Here is a 16,799-nt window from a genome sequence, read left to right as displayed (position 1 = left end):
TTACTGTAGACAGCCAGGACTATCATGCAAACGCAGAGCAAGCGCTAGAGCTGACTCTAGAAGCCGACTTTTATGCTAGCTGTTCATCTCTGTAACTTTCTGGGTTCATTTTTTCTTTTTTAAAATTTATCATTACTTTGGATGACAAAAAATCATTCCTGTACAAGTTCCATAGAACTATAAGGTGTTTTTTTTTTTTTTAATTTTAGTTTTGTTTGCCTGCCATTTTGTACCTCAAATCAAACAATCATCCTATTACTTTTTTTTCTTATGGAAATTGATGTCTCAATAGACTTTATTAAGAAGTGTGTGCTCTCCCTTTTCAGGGTGTCATATTATCTCTCTGTCAGCGTTATGTCAAGAAAGATCTTGCTAGAACAACTGCACATATCTATGGGGTGTGGTGTGATCATTTGACACATGTATGCAGTATGGAATGCTCAAATCAAAGTAGAACTTTCCCAAAGTTCTTGAGCTTGTTCCTGCTTATTACACCAGCAATTTTCCCTATATCCCTGCTTCCAAACCACAATTTTCATCACCTCAGCCTTCGCAAACTTTCGGTATCAGATAGGGCAAGTCCCACACCGTGTTTTCCCTCATAGATACACTGTGGGTTCTTGAACTTTCATTTCCTACATGATTTTAGATGGTTTTCCCAGCTCCTTTAAAAACGAACAAAACCAACCTTCTTATTTTCTTTTATGTGGGAGGGTTGTCACTGATCTATAGACCAAATTAGAGAGAATTGACTTTTTTTTTTTTCAGTTTGTTGAGACAGGTTGACTCTTACTAGTCTTTCAAGTGTGTGTGTGTGTGTGTGTGTGTGTGTGTGTGTGTGTGTGTGAATTTGGGATGTCAAAGGCCTCTCATTGGTTCCTGTAGCTCACCAAGTGAGCTAGGCTGGGTCCCACAGATCCTCCTGCCTCTGTTTCCTCCACCTCTCCAGCATTGGAATCACTTGGTTTGTCCACTTGGTGGCCAGTTGGAGAAGACTTTTTTTTTAAAAAACTATCTTAACATTATGTGTGCATTTATTCTTCCCCTCTGTGTGTGTATATGTGTGTATTTGACAAGGCTAAGTAATTTTTGACAGTATCTTTCTAGGTGCTCTGAAGTGCCTGACATATTTTATAAAAAGTATTAAAGCAACGCACTATGTAAATATAGGCTAGCAAAGATGTGTTCAAGTGCACATTCACTCTGCAGAAAAGCCATGTGATAGATTGGTCTCTTAGTAGATGTCTCAGAAGGGCCAGTGAGATGGCTCAGGAGGTGGGTGCTTGCTGCAGAAGCATGGAGACCTGAATTCCATTCCTGGAACCTGAGAGAGAGAACTGACTCCACAAAGTTGTCTTCTGGCCTCTCCCACACATGTATTGTGGCACAGTCTCCTCTCTCCTACAGTAATACTGGATAAAATAAAAATAACAATTTGAAAATTCCTTATTACGTGTTGCCTATTTTTTGTCAATTTGGCAGAAGCTAATGAATCATCTGAGAGGAAGGAACTACAATTGAGAAAATGCCTCCAAAAGATGAGCCTGCAGGCAAGCCTGTGGGGACATTTTCTTGATTGATGATTGACATGGATGAGCCCAGGCCCTGGCAAGAGGTGCCACCTCCTGGGCAGTTGGTCCTGAGTTGTCTAAGAAAGCAGGCTGAGCAAGCCATGGGGAGCAAACCAGTAAGCAGCCTTCCTCCACGGCTTTTGATCTAACCCCTACCTCCAGGTTCCTGCCTTTGAATTCCTATCCTGACTTTCTTAATGACTGGCTGTGATATAGAAGTGTAAGATGAAATAACACTTCCCCCATCTCAATTTGCTTTTGATCATGGTGTTTTATCATAGCCATAGAAACCCTAACATTAGGTGAACCACCAGTGATAGACCACGAGGTATGAGCTGGAGATTAATGAACCAAGAAGAAGGAAAAGGCAAGGGAAGCAGTAAGAAGAGGTTGTCTGCAGGCACAGGCCAACCGGGGCATGCACAGCCCATTTGTGAAAACATACATAGCGTTGCTGGTACAGTGTAAGGTCCAAAGTGAAGTTGGCAGGTGAGGGAGAGCAGAAGGAAGGCCCAATTATACCTTATAAAGCTACATTTAAAATGAATTAACTTATTTTTTTTTCTGTACTGGGGACCTAAGCCAAGACCTTGTGCATGTGGCTACTCTAACACCAGGCTACATATTGGCCACATTTGCAGACTCCTTACTGTGCTCTTTTATTTTATTTTATTTTTTTCCTTTCAAGACAGGGTTTCTGTGTGGCTTTGGAGCCTGTCCTGGAACTCACTCTGTAGACCAGGCTGGCCTCAAACTCAGAGATCCACCTGCCTCTGCCTCCCAAGTGCTGGGATTAAAGGCATGTGCCACCATCGCGTGGTTACTGTGTTCTTTATAACACTTGTGCTTTCAATAACATTTTAAAAACATTTATTTATTATGTATACAGTGTTCTGGCTGCATGTTTGCCTGCACACCAGAAGAGGGCATCAGATCCCATTCTAGATGGTTATGAGCATGTGGTTGCTAGGAATTGAACTCAGGATCCCTGGAAGAGCAGTCGGTGCTCTTAACCACTGAGCCATCTCTCCAGCCCCCAATAACAACATTTTTAAGTTGGTTGCATTTTAATCACCAGACTTGAATTTTTCAGTACTTTCAAATATAGCAGCTTGCCTTGAACTTGGGCAATCTAGGGACTTGGTCTTCCACATACATGCAGGAGGGCGGTGGTGCTCTTACACACACACACACACACACACACACACACACACACACACACACAGCTTCAAGGAAGGGTAGTCCTCTTGTAGGACTTTGCAAGCCTCCTGTGGGTGAAAGGCTCCATTTCTCATGCCAGGAGACAGAGCCTAAAATAAACTAACCATTGTGTTCAATCCCAATCAGGATTGTCTAGACTAAACCAGAGGTGAAGTTTCTAGACTCTCTGAAAGATGAGTTGGGAGGCATGCCTTCATTCTGGTGGGGATAGAACTGACGTGGAAGAGAGGCAGGGATAGAGTTGAGCAATAGTCCAGGCAGGGTATATTAGTCAGGGGTCTCTGGAGGAAGGTGGAATGAATATATATTAAAGGGGGATTTGTTAGACGGGCTTACACCTTCTGCTCTGGGCAGTCCAACAATGCCAGCCTTGGAATTCCTACAGAGCCAATGATGTGCAGTCTGTGTTGAAAGGCTGAAGCTGGGTTCAGGTGTTTTCAAAGGACGGCAGCCACAGCAGCATCAGTGCAGGGGCAGCCACGGGTAAGAAAGCTGTCAGCGAGGTAGACACTCACCAGCAGAGGCTACTGGCAAAGTAAGAGCTCTATTTGCTCCGCCCATGACCTTGAGCTACAGGGCCCGAAAGAGGCGGTGCTTCCTGCTGTTGTATGTGACCTCTTAAAAGGAGGGAGAAGAGGACGACATCAACGGTCTACTCCGTTCTGTATTCGTGAGTGTATTTAACTTATATCTTAATAAATCCCTATTACTTATTAAATACTCTCGTGGATTGACCATACTAGAGCTCCCCCTCAGACTTCCTCACATCTGGGCCACCACAGAGGTGCTGCCCACATGTAGAATGGATCTCCCAACTGCCGTTTACCTAACCTTACAGATGTGTCCAGTGGTGGCTTGCCTCTGAGAAGATTCTAGATCTTGTCAAATGGACAGTACTGACCATCACATAGGTTATGTCTCTGGTACTCCTCTTTTTTAAGAAGTTTAAGGTACATCTGTCCCTGGCAACCCAAGCACATTTCAGTGCCTACCAATGAATTTCATGGAGTCTTGAATAGAAAGACTGACTGCCATTTAATGGTGAGAATTTTAAGATGGGGCTGGAACTGGGATGTTCTCTCACTCTTTCTCTTTCCCTTGGTTAAGTAGCTTGGGAAGACTTTGAACTTACTAACTTCCAGCTTTATTCTTCATAATTCTGCAATGCCAGATGTGTGCCACCACCACGCCAGTCTGGAAAAATACACTACCAGGGCTGGTGAGGTTGCTCAGCTCGGAAAGGCACATGCTGCCAAGTCTAATGGCCTGAGTTTGTTTCCCAGGATCCATGTCGCAAGAACAACTGACAAGTTCTTCTCCTACCTCTGGAGGTATGCTGTGGCATGTATATACCTCCCCTGGCCACAGGAAAAATAAATACAGTAAGATGGTCACGGTGGCACACACCTTTAATCCCAGCACTCAGGAGGCAAGTGGATTTCTGTGAAACTTAAATCACCCATGTAATGGTGTTAACCCATAATGGCGGAACCTTGGTGACCATGATTAGTTGTGCCTATAAAGGGATGGATAAAAAGAATCTGCCCTTTTGTCTTTCTGACATCTGCCCTGTCAGCACAAGGTATTATTCACTTCTGGGGGGGGGGGGGGGGGGGGGGGGGGAGGTGGGCACAGCATTCAAGGTGTCAACCTGGAAGCAGAGCGCCACTCAGCAGACAACTGAACCTACCAGCACCTTGACCTTGGAATCAGGCAGGCCTTGAACTCATGCAAATCTCATGACGCAGCCTCCTGAATGCAGGGATCACAAGCATGTATCTTTTTTTTTTTTTTTTTTTTGGTTTCTTGAGACAGGGTTTCCTTGTGTAGCTTTGTGCCTTTCCTGGAACTCACTTGGTAGCCCAGGTTGGCCTCGAACTCACAGAGATCTGCCTGGCTCTGCCTCCCAAGTGCTGGGATTAAAGGTGTGCGCCACAACTGTCTGGCAAGCATGTATTTTTATAACCACAAATGGGCTTAAGACACATTCTAATCTTTTATAGAATTTCACTTGAATAATTGTTTCTAAAGTTTAAAATTTCTGGCCACTGACTGCTCATCAAATTCTATCCCAACAACCTGCTGAATCATTATCTAAATGATTCTATGATTGCTTGCATTTTATTATCCACCATTACCAAACTTCTCATTGGGTACAATTTATGCCCATCTAACTGCAGAAGTCTGTATTACATCTATATGACCATTATCTATAACTTTTCCAAAATAAATTCTTGGCTTTTATATAGTACCCAGAAATCCCTTCTCTCTCCCTCTCCCCTCTCTCTTTTTTTTTTGGACAAATTCCATTTAGAATCTATCCCCCATCCCATAAAGCAACATTCTCTATTATGTCACAATACTAACCTTTCCTTACATTACTTCACACTTTATATCTCAGAGCCATACACGCCACAGACAACCATTCAAGACTGTTGAATCTGGGCAGTAGTAACACCAATCTTCAAAGACTTTGAGCTCAAAGCACAGGGCTGGAAAGATGATTCAGCAATTAAGAACACTAGTTGCCAGGTGGTGGTGGCGCACGCCTTTTATCCCAGCACTCGGGAGGCAGAGCCAGTTGGATCTTTGTGAGTTCAAGGTCAGCCTGGTCTCCAAAGCTAGTTCCAGGAAAGGCACAAAGCTACACAGAGAAACCCTGTCTCGAAAAACAAAAACAAAACAAGAAACGTTTAAAAAAAAAAATAAAATGCTAGTTGCTCTTCCTGAGGACCTGAGTTCAATCCCCAGGACCACATGGCTCACAACTCCAGTTCCAGGGGATCTGAAATCCTCTTCTGATCTCTGCACATGGTGCACAGACATGCATGCAGGCAAAAACACTCATACATCATAAATAATAGTAATAAAACTCTTAAATCAATAAATGTGATATTTTTTTATGAGACTTCGGTTTTGAAATACATAAAATTTACAGCACAAACACAATATTTACATTTCAAGTTCTTGTTACAAAAATGTGTGCCATTTGGGAAGAATACTATTGAAATCATGATCGAAGATACCTGTCAGAATTCAAAACAGACTCATGGAATCAGGTCTCCACAAAACCACTGTATAATGATATAACGGAGCATGGCTAATGTTAGGGTTTGTTTACCCATATGTAAAAATGAGACTGAGTCTCTGGCCTGCCAACAATGGCCAGTGGGTCAGGTCTGGCTGGGGCCTGTTTTTGTATAGCTGCAAGCTAATGCTGGTTTTCATCTTTTTATTGGCTGTTTAAAAAAAGAAAAGAAGCCGGGCGGTGGTGGCATATGCCTTTAATCCCAGCACTCAAGAGGCAGAGCCAGGCAGATCTCTGTGAGTTCAAGGCCAGCCTGGTCTACAGAGCAAGATCCAGGACAGGTACCAAAATTACACAGAGAAACTCTGTCACGAAAAACAACCAGAGAGAGAGAGAGAGAGAGAGAGAGAGAGAGAGAGAGAGAGAGAAGAAAACGAACCCCCCCCCCCTCCAAAACCAAACCAAACCAAGCAGAGAAGACATTTGACAAAGAAGGATGTGTCTCAAGTTATTTACTCTCTGTTCTTTTACAGAAAAAGTTGGCTGACCCTGTTCTGACAGAGTAAGCTGAAAGTGAGCTGTTGGAAGATACGGTGGATTTTCAACTGGACACCAGGGTCGCCGGGTGCCGTCAGTGCTACTCATTTCTAAAGTGAGGCACTTTTGTTTGAGTGTGTACGTTTCCAAGACATAATTACATCTGGTGAGTAGCATTGGTACTTGACACTAGCCCTTTGCAATTAGGCCTGCAGACAAAATCACAGTATCCTGGGGGACTAAGTTAGACAGGGCACTTTCACTCAATCACCGAGCTCTTCAGTAGGTGTTAGTGATTCAAGACCACTTCAATGTTAATAAAGTCAATAATTTAGATTATGCTAAAAGGAAGTGCTAGTTGTACATTATTTAAATAAGATCTGTACAAACATGTTTGGACATCCTGATTCGTTATTTTCAGAAGCGAGAATAACTAGCTTAGGAGCTACTTATTTTTAAAAATGAGAAAGGAATAAAAGAAGAGGAAAGTGAAAAGTTATGCCAAAAGACTGGAATGCAAAGCCTGGGCTCCCTCAGCACTTGCTCCCAGGCTGGCCTGACTTCTTAGGCTGCAAGGAAGGAAACCAGAAGTTTGTCAGAGAGGGTTCATCAACAAGCCGACAGGTCCTTCGGCACATCCTTTAAAAATACAAGCTGTACAAGCCGTCAACACGAGTTCTAAGTGTGCTGATGAATTCCAGGGCAGGGGGCTCTATTCATGCTGCAGAAGAACATGGTCTGCTTGTTGTCCCTGCTTCCGAGCAGGCCTTCCGTGCATCACATCGTGGGGACACCCTTGTGTCTGTGCATTGCATCATGGGGACACCCCTATGATGGCGAGGTGTGAGATGCTCAGAAGACGCTGAGGTAGGTGATTTTCAAATGAAGATCTTCTACACCCTGATTTGATCTGGACTAGCCTCCTTGTGTATCCTCCTCCGGGGAAATATCTTTCGCTTAAGAGCAATTATCTACATGTTGGAGGACAGAAAATAAGTATAAGTTTTCAAAATTGATGAAAGCGCATTGGTGTAGCAGGCGTTCCTTCTGTGACCCACACATTCCTGATCATTGTCACAATCTGATACGTGTTCCTTTCACTTCCCCTGAAACAAATGAATTACACCGGGCAGTGGTGGCGCACATCTTTAATCCCAGCACTCAGGAGGCAGAGGCACATAGATCTCTGTGAGTTCAAGGCCAGCCTGGTCTACAGAGGGAGATTCAGGACAGGCACCAAAACTACAGAGAAACTGTATCTCGAAAAACAAACAAACAAAAAAAAGAATCGCTTGTTTTGCTTAGCGCTATAGTCAATATGTTTAGCATGTGCCCAGAGAGGCAAGACTAAAGTTATGTTGGCCCAGGGTGCATTTCTCGAAGATCTGCAATGAGAGACGGTATATGGCCTAAGGGCATTTATTTTCAATATCTCTGTGCAGGTTTGTTTGTTTTCTTTTGTTAATTGAACTGCTGCTGTTTAATCATTAGAACACTAATTACAGGTCTGAATAAACTCTTTTTTATACGACAGTTAAAAAACTGCATTAAAATCCTATCAATTTTTTTCTATACTTATCAACAGTCATTTGAAAATAAAGACAATGGTTATGAATCAGATGCGATTCAAAGAGTTCATTTCTAGGTGCTGGAGGGATGGCTCAGCAGTTAAGAGCCTGGCTCCCCTGTGGAGGACAAAGGTTTGATTTCCAGCACCCATCTGGTGCTCACTACTGTCTGCAACTCCAGGTCCCGGGAATCCAGTGCCCTCTTCCGGCCTTCGCTGGCACTTGCATGCACATATAGAACACGCACATGCAAAAGACCCATACACATAAGAATAAGCAAAAAATTATTTCATAGTTAATTTATAAATGTGTTGTTTAGAACTTGAGTAATATTTATTTTCTCAAGAACAGTTTACATGTGCTATATCTGAAATGGGAAACCTAACCATTATTGTAAAGCTGCTATGAGGAAAAAACTCAACCATGATTTTATGATTTCCATTTGGATCCCTAATGTAGTGGGTAGCCATCCCAGCATTGGCCTGGAAGTTCTAACCCCCACTGAGGCTTCGGTAATGATCACGCCCACAAGGCGGGGCAGAGGAGGGAGCAGAAGACCGAGGATGAAGAGGAGGTCTCTCTCTTGGTTCCGGGACGCTGGACACTGGAGGTAGACCGAGCAGAGTTCTCCAGAGAACACCGCCGGACTGCGCCATACCTTTGCCAGACCCTGCAACCTACCCCTTCATTTGTAAGTTACCCCACAAAATAAACCTCCCTTTTAACTACGTGGAGTGGCCTTAATAATTTCACCAATATCCCTAATGCCGACTTTATCTTTCGTCTTCCTGTATACACCGGACCAGCCATTTCCCTTTAGGGATGGAGCCTGGGCCTTATGAGCAGTTCCATTAATGAGCTGGGGAAGGTGGTAAGGGTGAAGACAGACAGAAGGCCCTGACTTGAACAGGTGGAGAGCAGGGTGCTGGAGAAGCATGAAGGGATGGATCTTCCTTCTCCTTCTCTTCCCGTCCCATCTTTCCAGCTCTTCTAGTACAGATGACACAAGAGAAAGCTTGGTCTTCATGTTTCCTTACAACACTCCCTGTGGCTGGCCTCAGCCAAGTCCCTCTCCTTCTTCAGCTTGAAACACCTGAGAGCAGATTGCTAAGTTCCTCAGGGGACCCATATTCTAAAAGAAGGTGTTGTGTTATTCTTTTCCCCCTACAAGAACATGGCAACAAAGACCAAGAAGTCTTGCTACTTGGAAGGCAGGTAAAGGTGCCATTCTGTCCTGTTCACTCACTCAGTCCCGAATCTTACTCAGTCCATGGCAGGAGGCCATCACTGATCCGAAAGCTCTGTGTTTACACTCTTCCTTCTCAGTGTGCATTTCCTGTGAGTGACAAGCATGGCAGCTCCATTCAGCAGTCACTTCCTTTGGAGGCTGAGGACACCTGCTTGCTCCAGTTAGGTGGGCCTCATTCCTCCTGTTTTTCTTCACAGTATTTTATACTTGTAGCCCAGTGAAGATTCTCTTACCATTTCATTATCACCCCTCACACCTTCCCCTGCTTTCTGGACCCTCACTGAGGAGCTGGGATGTAAGTGGACAGAAGTGAGCCCACATGGACGAGGACGACAGAGGAGGAAGGGCAACCAGGCAATTCAAAGGAATGTGAGGGGACTGTGGGTGTGTGTGCAGCGACACTCAGGGCCACTGGCACCTGAGAAGACACGGGCTTCTCTGGGAAGGTAAAGAAAGAACACTTAGTTCCACAGAACGATTTTAGGCAAAGTTGGGGCTAGAACTAAAACTTTTCAGTTATACTTTGAGGTCCACAGTTAACACCCGCAGTGTGTAAGTAAAAGGGAAGATGAGATAAAGGAAAGACTGCTAGGCTGGCTGAATACAGACTGACTTTACATGCTGGACACACGGACAGCTATAAGCTAAGAGGAAAAATTTACACGTTCTGTTTCCTTTTCTTCTTTTTTGGGGGGGTGGTAGTAGTGGTGGTGCAGATTTTCAATACAACTTCTAAGCAGCCCAGGCTATCCTCAAACTTGTGACCTCTCAAGTACTGGGATTCTACACCTGACTGTGGGCGTGAATTTATATCATGTTCTAAAAGGTGCTGACACAACCCACCCAGAAACATTGCTTAAGATCTATGCAATATACAGAAAATTTACCTGTTCAGCAAAAAATGAGAATATAGTAAATATAATCAATGTTGCTAGTACGCAATGGGTCCAAAACTTCAACTTGTCTCGATATGCCCTCCTGTTCAAAGACAAAAGAGTTATTCACTGATTTTTATAAAATACTGTGCATATATAAGGCAAAAAGATACTATCCATAGTTAACCTTAAAATATTACTAAAATACACATTTCTAACACAAGTTCAGATCTGTTATTTTATAGTATTTATTTGGTATAGTATATATTTGGTAGTAAACGTTTCCTTGGCTTCCAAAGAACAGTACTTTTAGACTTTAACATTTTTAAAATGTATTCATTCACATTCATTTATTTCAGGAAAAAAAAATCCTGGATACAGAGAGATAAACAAGATTAAGTTTCTGCCTGAAAATGCTTAGAAACTTACAGAGTCACTGACATGCTATCAACCAGGCGGCTGGAAACATGTGTTACCAAAATGTAAGTTTTGTGGAAAACCCCCAGAGAATTGGGGACAGCTGCACCCAGACTCACGTTTTTCCTTACTTAGCCTTGAGTGAGAAGGAAGATGGCTGGCTAAAGAGGGAAAGTAACAGTGACAGAGGGCACAGTCACCCAGAGACCTGCAGAAGTGATGAGCAGGGCCCGTGCGGCTCTGGGACAAGCGGAGCCACAGGACGGCAGCTGGCAGGGACTGAGGGCTACGCTGGGAATGAGGTTTGCCTGTGACACTCTCAGACAAGACGAAATGTGGAGGTATGGGTGTGTCATACAATCAGGGTAAAAATGGAGGCTGCGTAAGGACAGACAGACAAGGCACATGGTCCAATCTAAGCTGAGGCAATGGGAAAGAATGAGGGGCTGTCTCGGGGCGATGAGAAATAGAAATGAAGGAACACTGAGGGTGGTGGAATGAGGGGGCCTGGAAATGACGAGAGCTGGGGGTAAAGAGAGAGGGAGGACAACAGTGTCTCTCCTGTTCTTCGGAAACAACCAACTGTTAAGAACATTCAATAAAAGTGCTTACCATTAGGCCTGAGGGAGAAACTGACACCTACTACACACGGGCTTTTGCCTCGTCCCAGATTCTTACAACTCTTTGGGAACGGACGTCTCTCTAGTTTAAGTCACAATCTTCCACACGTGGTTCTTTCTCTCCCGTGACCAGACACAGGCAGCTCAGTGGGTCACCACACAGCTAGTTCAGTGACTCTGATGTGTTTGGGATCACTACCATAGCCGTGAGTACCCATGCACTGTTCACAGTGGCTAAGACACTGTCAGTTCAGTGATTCTGATGTGTGTGGGATCACTACCATAGCCGTGAGTACCCATGCACTGTTCACAGTGGGTAAGACACTGCCAGTTCAGTGACTCTGATGTGTGTGGGATCACTACCATAGCCGTGAGTACCCATGCACTGTTCACAGTGGGTAAGTCACAGAAGGAGCTTAGATGTCCATCATCAACAGGTAAAGGGATAAAGAAAATATGGTCTACATTTACAGTGGGATTTACAGAGCCATAAGGACAAATGAAATTGTGATATTAGCAAGAAAGTGGACCCAACTGGAAATTCTCAAGAGAAAAAAGATAATGCATGTTTCCTCTCAAATGTGGATCCTAGATTTTAATCTGAACATTCTTGTGCGCACCCAGGTTATGAAGCTAAAAAGCTTCATGGGGTGAAAGAAAAATTCCTACATGGGTGGGGGGACAGAAGCTAAGGGGACACATAGATCATGAGGGAATAGGGAGTGCTAATGGGGGAAGGGGACCAACATGAGAGGACAGGGAGACAGGGACGGAAAGTGAGGAGCAGGACAGAAAGTGGGTCCACAATGCAAAAATGCTGCAACCAAACACATCATGTACATGCTTGCTGGAGCCCATTTGGGTTTCCTAGTGGCGTTACCCAGCAGGTCTGCATAAAGAGGATGATTGGAGCACAGGCCGGGTACCAGGTTTTGAGATGTCTGCACTTGGCTGGGCTGGAGAGAGGAATGCTCCACCCCTGGCGTTCCTTTAAAGACCCTAGGGCCGAGACAGTCAGGGCTGATGGATTAGGCCCAGGCCCTCCCGAGACTATCCTGTGTTTTCTATCTGTTTCTCTCCCTCTTTACGTCTATCTAATATTTCCTGCTGCTCCTACTCAAGAGCACTCCGAGGAAAAGTGGGGGTGGGGTGGCCCCCCACAGATGGGGCCAGTGAACAGGGACAAAGACAAAAAAGACAAAAAGAAAACCCAGAGTACTTAGGGAAAGTGAGAGCTAGGTGCTGCCAGTAAGTGGTTGGACTTGGTGGTTCTGTAGTGAAAAGAGCAAAATGAGGCAGGGGCTCTATCCTCAGGAAAAAAGGAACTGGAAGCATGTCTGAGTATAAGACTGCAATGTAGAATCTTCTCTATCAAGACTTCTCTCTTCCCGTCTCTCTCTTAATTCTTATCTTTGAAAAATAAGGAGCCAGGCGGTGGTGGCACACACATTTAATCCCAGCACTCGGGAGGCAGAGGCAGGCGGATCTCTGTGAGTTTGAGGCCAACCTGGTCTACAGAGTGAGATCCAGGAAAAGTGCAAAGCTACACAGAGAAACCCTGTCTCGAAAAACCAACCAACCAACCAACAAATAAATAAATAAAAAGAAAAATAAGGAAGGTAGAATGTAGTAATATAGTATAGAAAAAACTTAGAAAAGTACGTGTAGGAATATAGCATAAAGACAAAACTTAGAATAAAATAGACTATGATAAGCACCCAGACAGAGAAACTATGTCTTTGTTTTTCTAACTTTGGAGCTAGGAACGCAGACGGAAAAATCAGAGGAGAAGAAAAAACAGGCAGAAAAAAAGATTCCTGTGAGAAGCTTTTGGTCCAAAGTGGCAGGAAAAGAATCTCCCTTGAGACAAAATGCAGATGAAATAAGCCAGTTTAGAAGTCTTGGGAAAACTTGGGGTCTTTCTCAAAAATTGAAAGCTTTCTTGGAAAAAAAAAAACCTTGATAAAGTCTCTCTCTAAAAACCTAAAAGTCCACAGTTGGGGATTTAGCTCAGTGGTAGAGCGCTTGCCTAGCAAACGCAAGGCCCTGTGTTTGGTCCTCGGCTCAAAAAACAGAACAAAACAAAAAACTAAAAGCCTTTCAAAACTTTCTGAGTTTCTCTTTCTGTAAGAGCAAAATTAGATTCACCCGTTATTGACATCTTTGGGAAAAATCACCTGTGATTCACTCTAAGAAAAAACAACAAACCTCTTGGAACAGGGCAAAACCTCTCTCTCTGCTAAGTTCTGTCTCTTCAAGCCAGTAAAAAGCAGCCAGAAATCCCTCTGCAGCTAGAACCTGGCTAACGATGTTGGAGCCAGAACAGGGCCGAGAACTATCCAGGAGAAAAGCTCTTTTCTATCAGGGAAAAGAACTTTCTGAAAAAAGCTGTTTCAAGTGCTTTTGGCTTCCCTCCCTCCCCCAGTGAGGAAAGTGAAGCCCTGAAGGGTTTTTGCCTCTGGCAATAAGCCCCAACTGAGTGCATGAGGACAGACAGATGCAACCTGCTGGGGAAATGTCTGATGAGGGAAGTACACCTGTCCTAATGCGAGCTTAGGGATAACAAAACCCTCCCTAGACAAAAAAGCAAAAGCTTGATTTCAGTATTAAACACAAACCACACAGACTCTGAAAGCAAACAGAAGTCAGTGTACTTGAAAGGCATGATGGGAAATATAGTGTTGAAAGAGTAGCTTAAAGGCACGATGGGAAATGTATTGTTGAAAAGTAGCTTGGGAAATGTAGTAATAGCATAACAATTCAGAGAAATGCATTCTGGGAAAGGTAGTTTTTCCACTAAAGATGGTGGTACCATCTGGAAAATTGTTTTTTCAGCTCATAAGTTTCTTTCCTAAGCACTGCTAGAAAGCTTAGATTTACTTCCCAAAAAGCTGAGAGTAAACAAAAAGCTTACCTCACAGGAGATAATTAAAACGAAAAAAGCTTATGAGATTGAGTTATATATAAGATTCTAGAGAAACATTGATAACAGCTTTAAAAATTAAGAAGGAGGAAACTTTTCTGCGAGATTGTTGAATGTCAGCTCCAAGGAGAAACTGAAAGGATACAAAGCTCAGAGCTGTGCTGCTTTTGGCTAGACAGGCTCCTTTCAGAAAGTGCCTTATATTGCCTAATAGCTGCGCAGATTTTTTTTAAAATTTTTTAAATTTTTTTAAATGGTAGCTGGATAACAAAGAGCTACCTATAAGGGCAGTGAAGTCCCTTAGAAAGTTTTTCTTATTCTCTTTTTTGGTTTGATAACCAAGAGTTTACTTTTATTTTTATTTTCTAAATCAAGTCCAATTACTCTCTGTCTTGTTGGAAGATAATGTTTAAATCTCCTCTAGGTGTTAAGAAAGCTCTTTCAGGCGTTTGCTAAGTTAGACATTTGCTAATGGTAGCCCTACAGAGAGTTTGCTAAGAGTCTTCCTAGTGCAAGTTAGTTTTGTTAAGAGTAAGAAGTATCTTTGCTAACGTACAGTTTCCTCAAGAATATAAGCTTGCAAGAAGTATAAATAAGTATAAGTTGAGTGTGAGTCTGTGAAAAGTGTAAATGTTGAATGTGAGTCTAAATGCTTAATGTAAAAAGATATTGTGTAGGAGCAAGTAAGACAAGTATAATATATTAAGGTAGGATATAGGCTTTAGGTCTAGGGACACAGTGACGGTTTAATAGAGGGATTATATGGGGAAGGTTTAATAAAAAAGTAATTTAGGGTAGGTTTTCCTAACCTGGGATGTAGAAAACAGTGTCCATAGCGGACTGCAAACATGGCAGTTCCAGAAGCCTCCAATAATTGCAAGACACAGCTTCAGAGAACAGCAGCAGAACATGTGCAGCTGAGACCCTTGAGGCATCAGCACAGCGCAGGTGGCAGACCCCCAAGACAGTGAGAGCAGCCAGGTTCTGCAACCTTTGAGATGCTACGCCTCGAGAAAGGTGAACAGCAGGCAGCGGCTTTGAATGCCCAGTGGCTTGCCTCACCTTGGGAAAGGTGAACAGTGAGCAGTGGTGAGCAGCGGGGACTGCTGAGACCAGACTGCTTCCAGAAGCAGAGGAACGTGCAGGACGAGCACGAGACACGTGGGAACCCAAGATGTGTTGGAGGTGAGAGCCATGCTCCAGGATGAACAGCCAGACTGCTGAGAGCAAGGTGGGGCTGGATCCATGAAGTTTCCCTAGAGCTACATTCAGCAGTGGACCAGGACAGCATACAGATGATTCTGGGACCCGGGGTGCTGAGCACCGGACCATCACTGAAAGCAGGTCATGGAACCCTCCCAGAGCCAGGGTTGCTGTGGGAAAGTCATAGGTCAGCTTATAGCAGCTGGAGTATGGCGTGAGGTGAAGCCCTCTAGCTTCAGGACACAGAGGTCCTGAGAACGGCCTGATCACGGAAGGCTACAGACTGCAAAGTGCAGTGGCAGCTGAACGTGAAAGTTTCAGAGATGTTTGCTTGAACTGAAAAAAAAAAAGTTTTGGTTATAGACTCCTCATATTTGAAGCTGTCTGCTTCAGTCATTATGACTCTGACAGCTGTACAAAGACTTGAGGGCAGCTGACAAGCCAGGCCCTGATTTCAAGCACTCAGAGGAACTTTTAGGAATGGTACCAGAACTCTTTTTGAACTTAAGAAATGAAATGGGCAGTAGTGATTTCATTACAATGGGACAGTTTGAATTTACTTATGCATACAGGTGGTGGCGCATGCCTTTAATTCCAGAACTTAGGAGGTAGAGCCAGGAGGATCTCTGAGTTCGAGGCCAGCCTGGGCTACAGAGCGAGATCCAGGACAGGCACCAAAACTACATGGAGAAACCCTGTCTCGAAATACCAAAAAACAAACAAACAAACAAATCTAAAAATATTAGCTGAGCCTATATCCTGCACTCAAGAGGCTGAGGCAGGCAAGCAGCCTCCTCGTTTTTCTCAGCATCTTGTTTCTTCAGAGCGAATGCCAGTGTTTATGTTGTAGGACAAATGCAGTAACAGGACCCCAAATCTTGGGTGCTCTGGTCTGGGCTCCTTCCTTTCTTTGTTTAAGGGCTTTCTGACAACATATTTGCAGGCATCATCTTCTTCAGAGAGACTGGAAAGCTTTTGGATCCGGTGAGCTCTTTCAGGTCTCAATCTAGAGGCACAGTGGTGTCATCAGTCTAGGACATCCTTCTCTCCCTTTCTCCTTTTCCTCCTTTTGCAATAACCGAGCTGAGAACACTCACACTGGCATCCATGGAGCATCCTCAACAGACCGGCACTTGGGCCGCCAACCCTCGTTGGTCCATGACAAGAACACCCCTTGTTCAACAGCAAGCACACTTGGCCATGAGTCAGGATGCCTAGATGTGAAAACCTTGCCATTTTGTCATTCCCACGTCTGATTGGGACCACATAACCCTTCCACTGTTCACCCAGAGCATCAGCAGCTACTTCTGTGGCCTTGCACTTCTCAAAGACAGTATGAAGCTTATGTTCATCGTCCACGTCAATGAGTTGCTGACAGCCAGTGTCTGGGAAGGACTTCATGAAACCTTTTCCACATAGAAACATCATTTGGGAAACCTGAATTCATTCCCTGGGCCATGGTCAGTCACATTTGGCTCAAGAATAAACTTTTATTCCCCTTGGGATGAGAACTATGTTACATAAGGACAAATTTAAGTCCAAATGTCACCAAAAAATCAGTGGTTCCATCCTCAGTACACCAATATC

General features: G+C 43.9%; 1 protein-coding gene across 1 annotated transcript in view; it reads right to left on the bottom strand.

Annotated features, from left to right (window-relative positions):
* Window positions 1-6,317: 6,317 nt before the first annotated feature.
* Window positions 6,318-16,799, bottom strand: part of Gnptab (N-acetylglucosamine-1-phosphate transferase subunits alpha and beta) — a 74,526-nt gene continuing 64,044 nt past the window's right edge. The window contains exons 20-21 of the mRNA XM_036169689.1: window positions 10,062-10,152; window positions 6,318-7,328 (exon numbers count right to left, since the gene is read on the bottom strand). Of these exons, the coding sequence (XP_036025582.1) occupies window positions 7,251-7,328; window positions 10,062-10,152 (169 nt within the window). The 3' untranslated portion in view covers window positions 6,318-7,250. The remainder of the gene's footprint in view (window positions 7,329-10,061; window positions 10,153-16,799) is intronic.

Source organism: Onychomys torridus, chromosome 20 (assembly GCF_903995425.1).
Source record: "Onychomys torridus chromosome 20, mOncTor1.1, whole genome shotgun sequence".
Lineage (NCBI taxonomy): Eukaryota > Metazoa > Chordata > Mammalia > Rodentia > Cricetidae > Onychomys > Onychomys torridus.
This window is presented reverse-complemented; position numbering and strand designations above follow the sequence as displayed.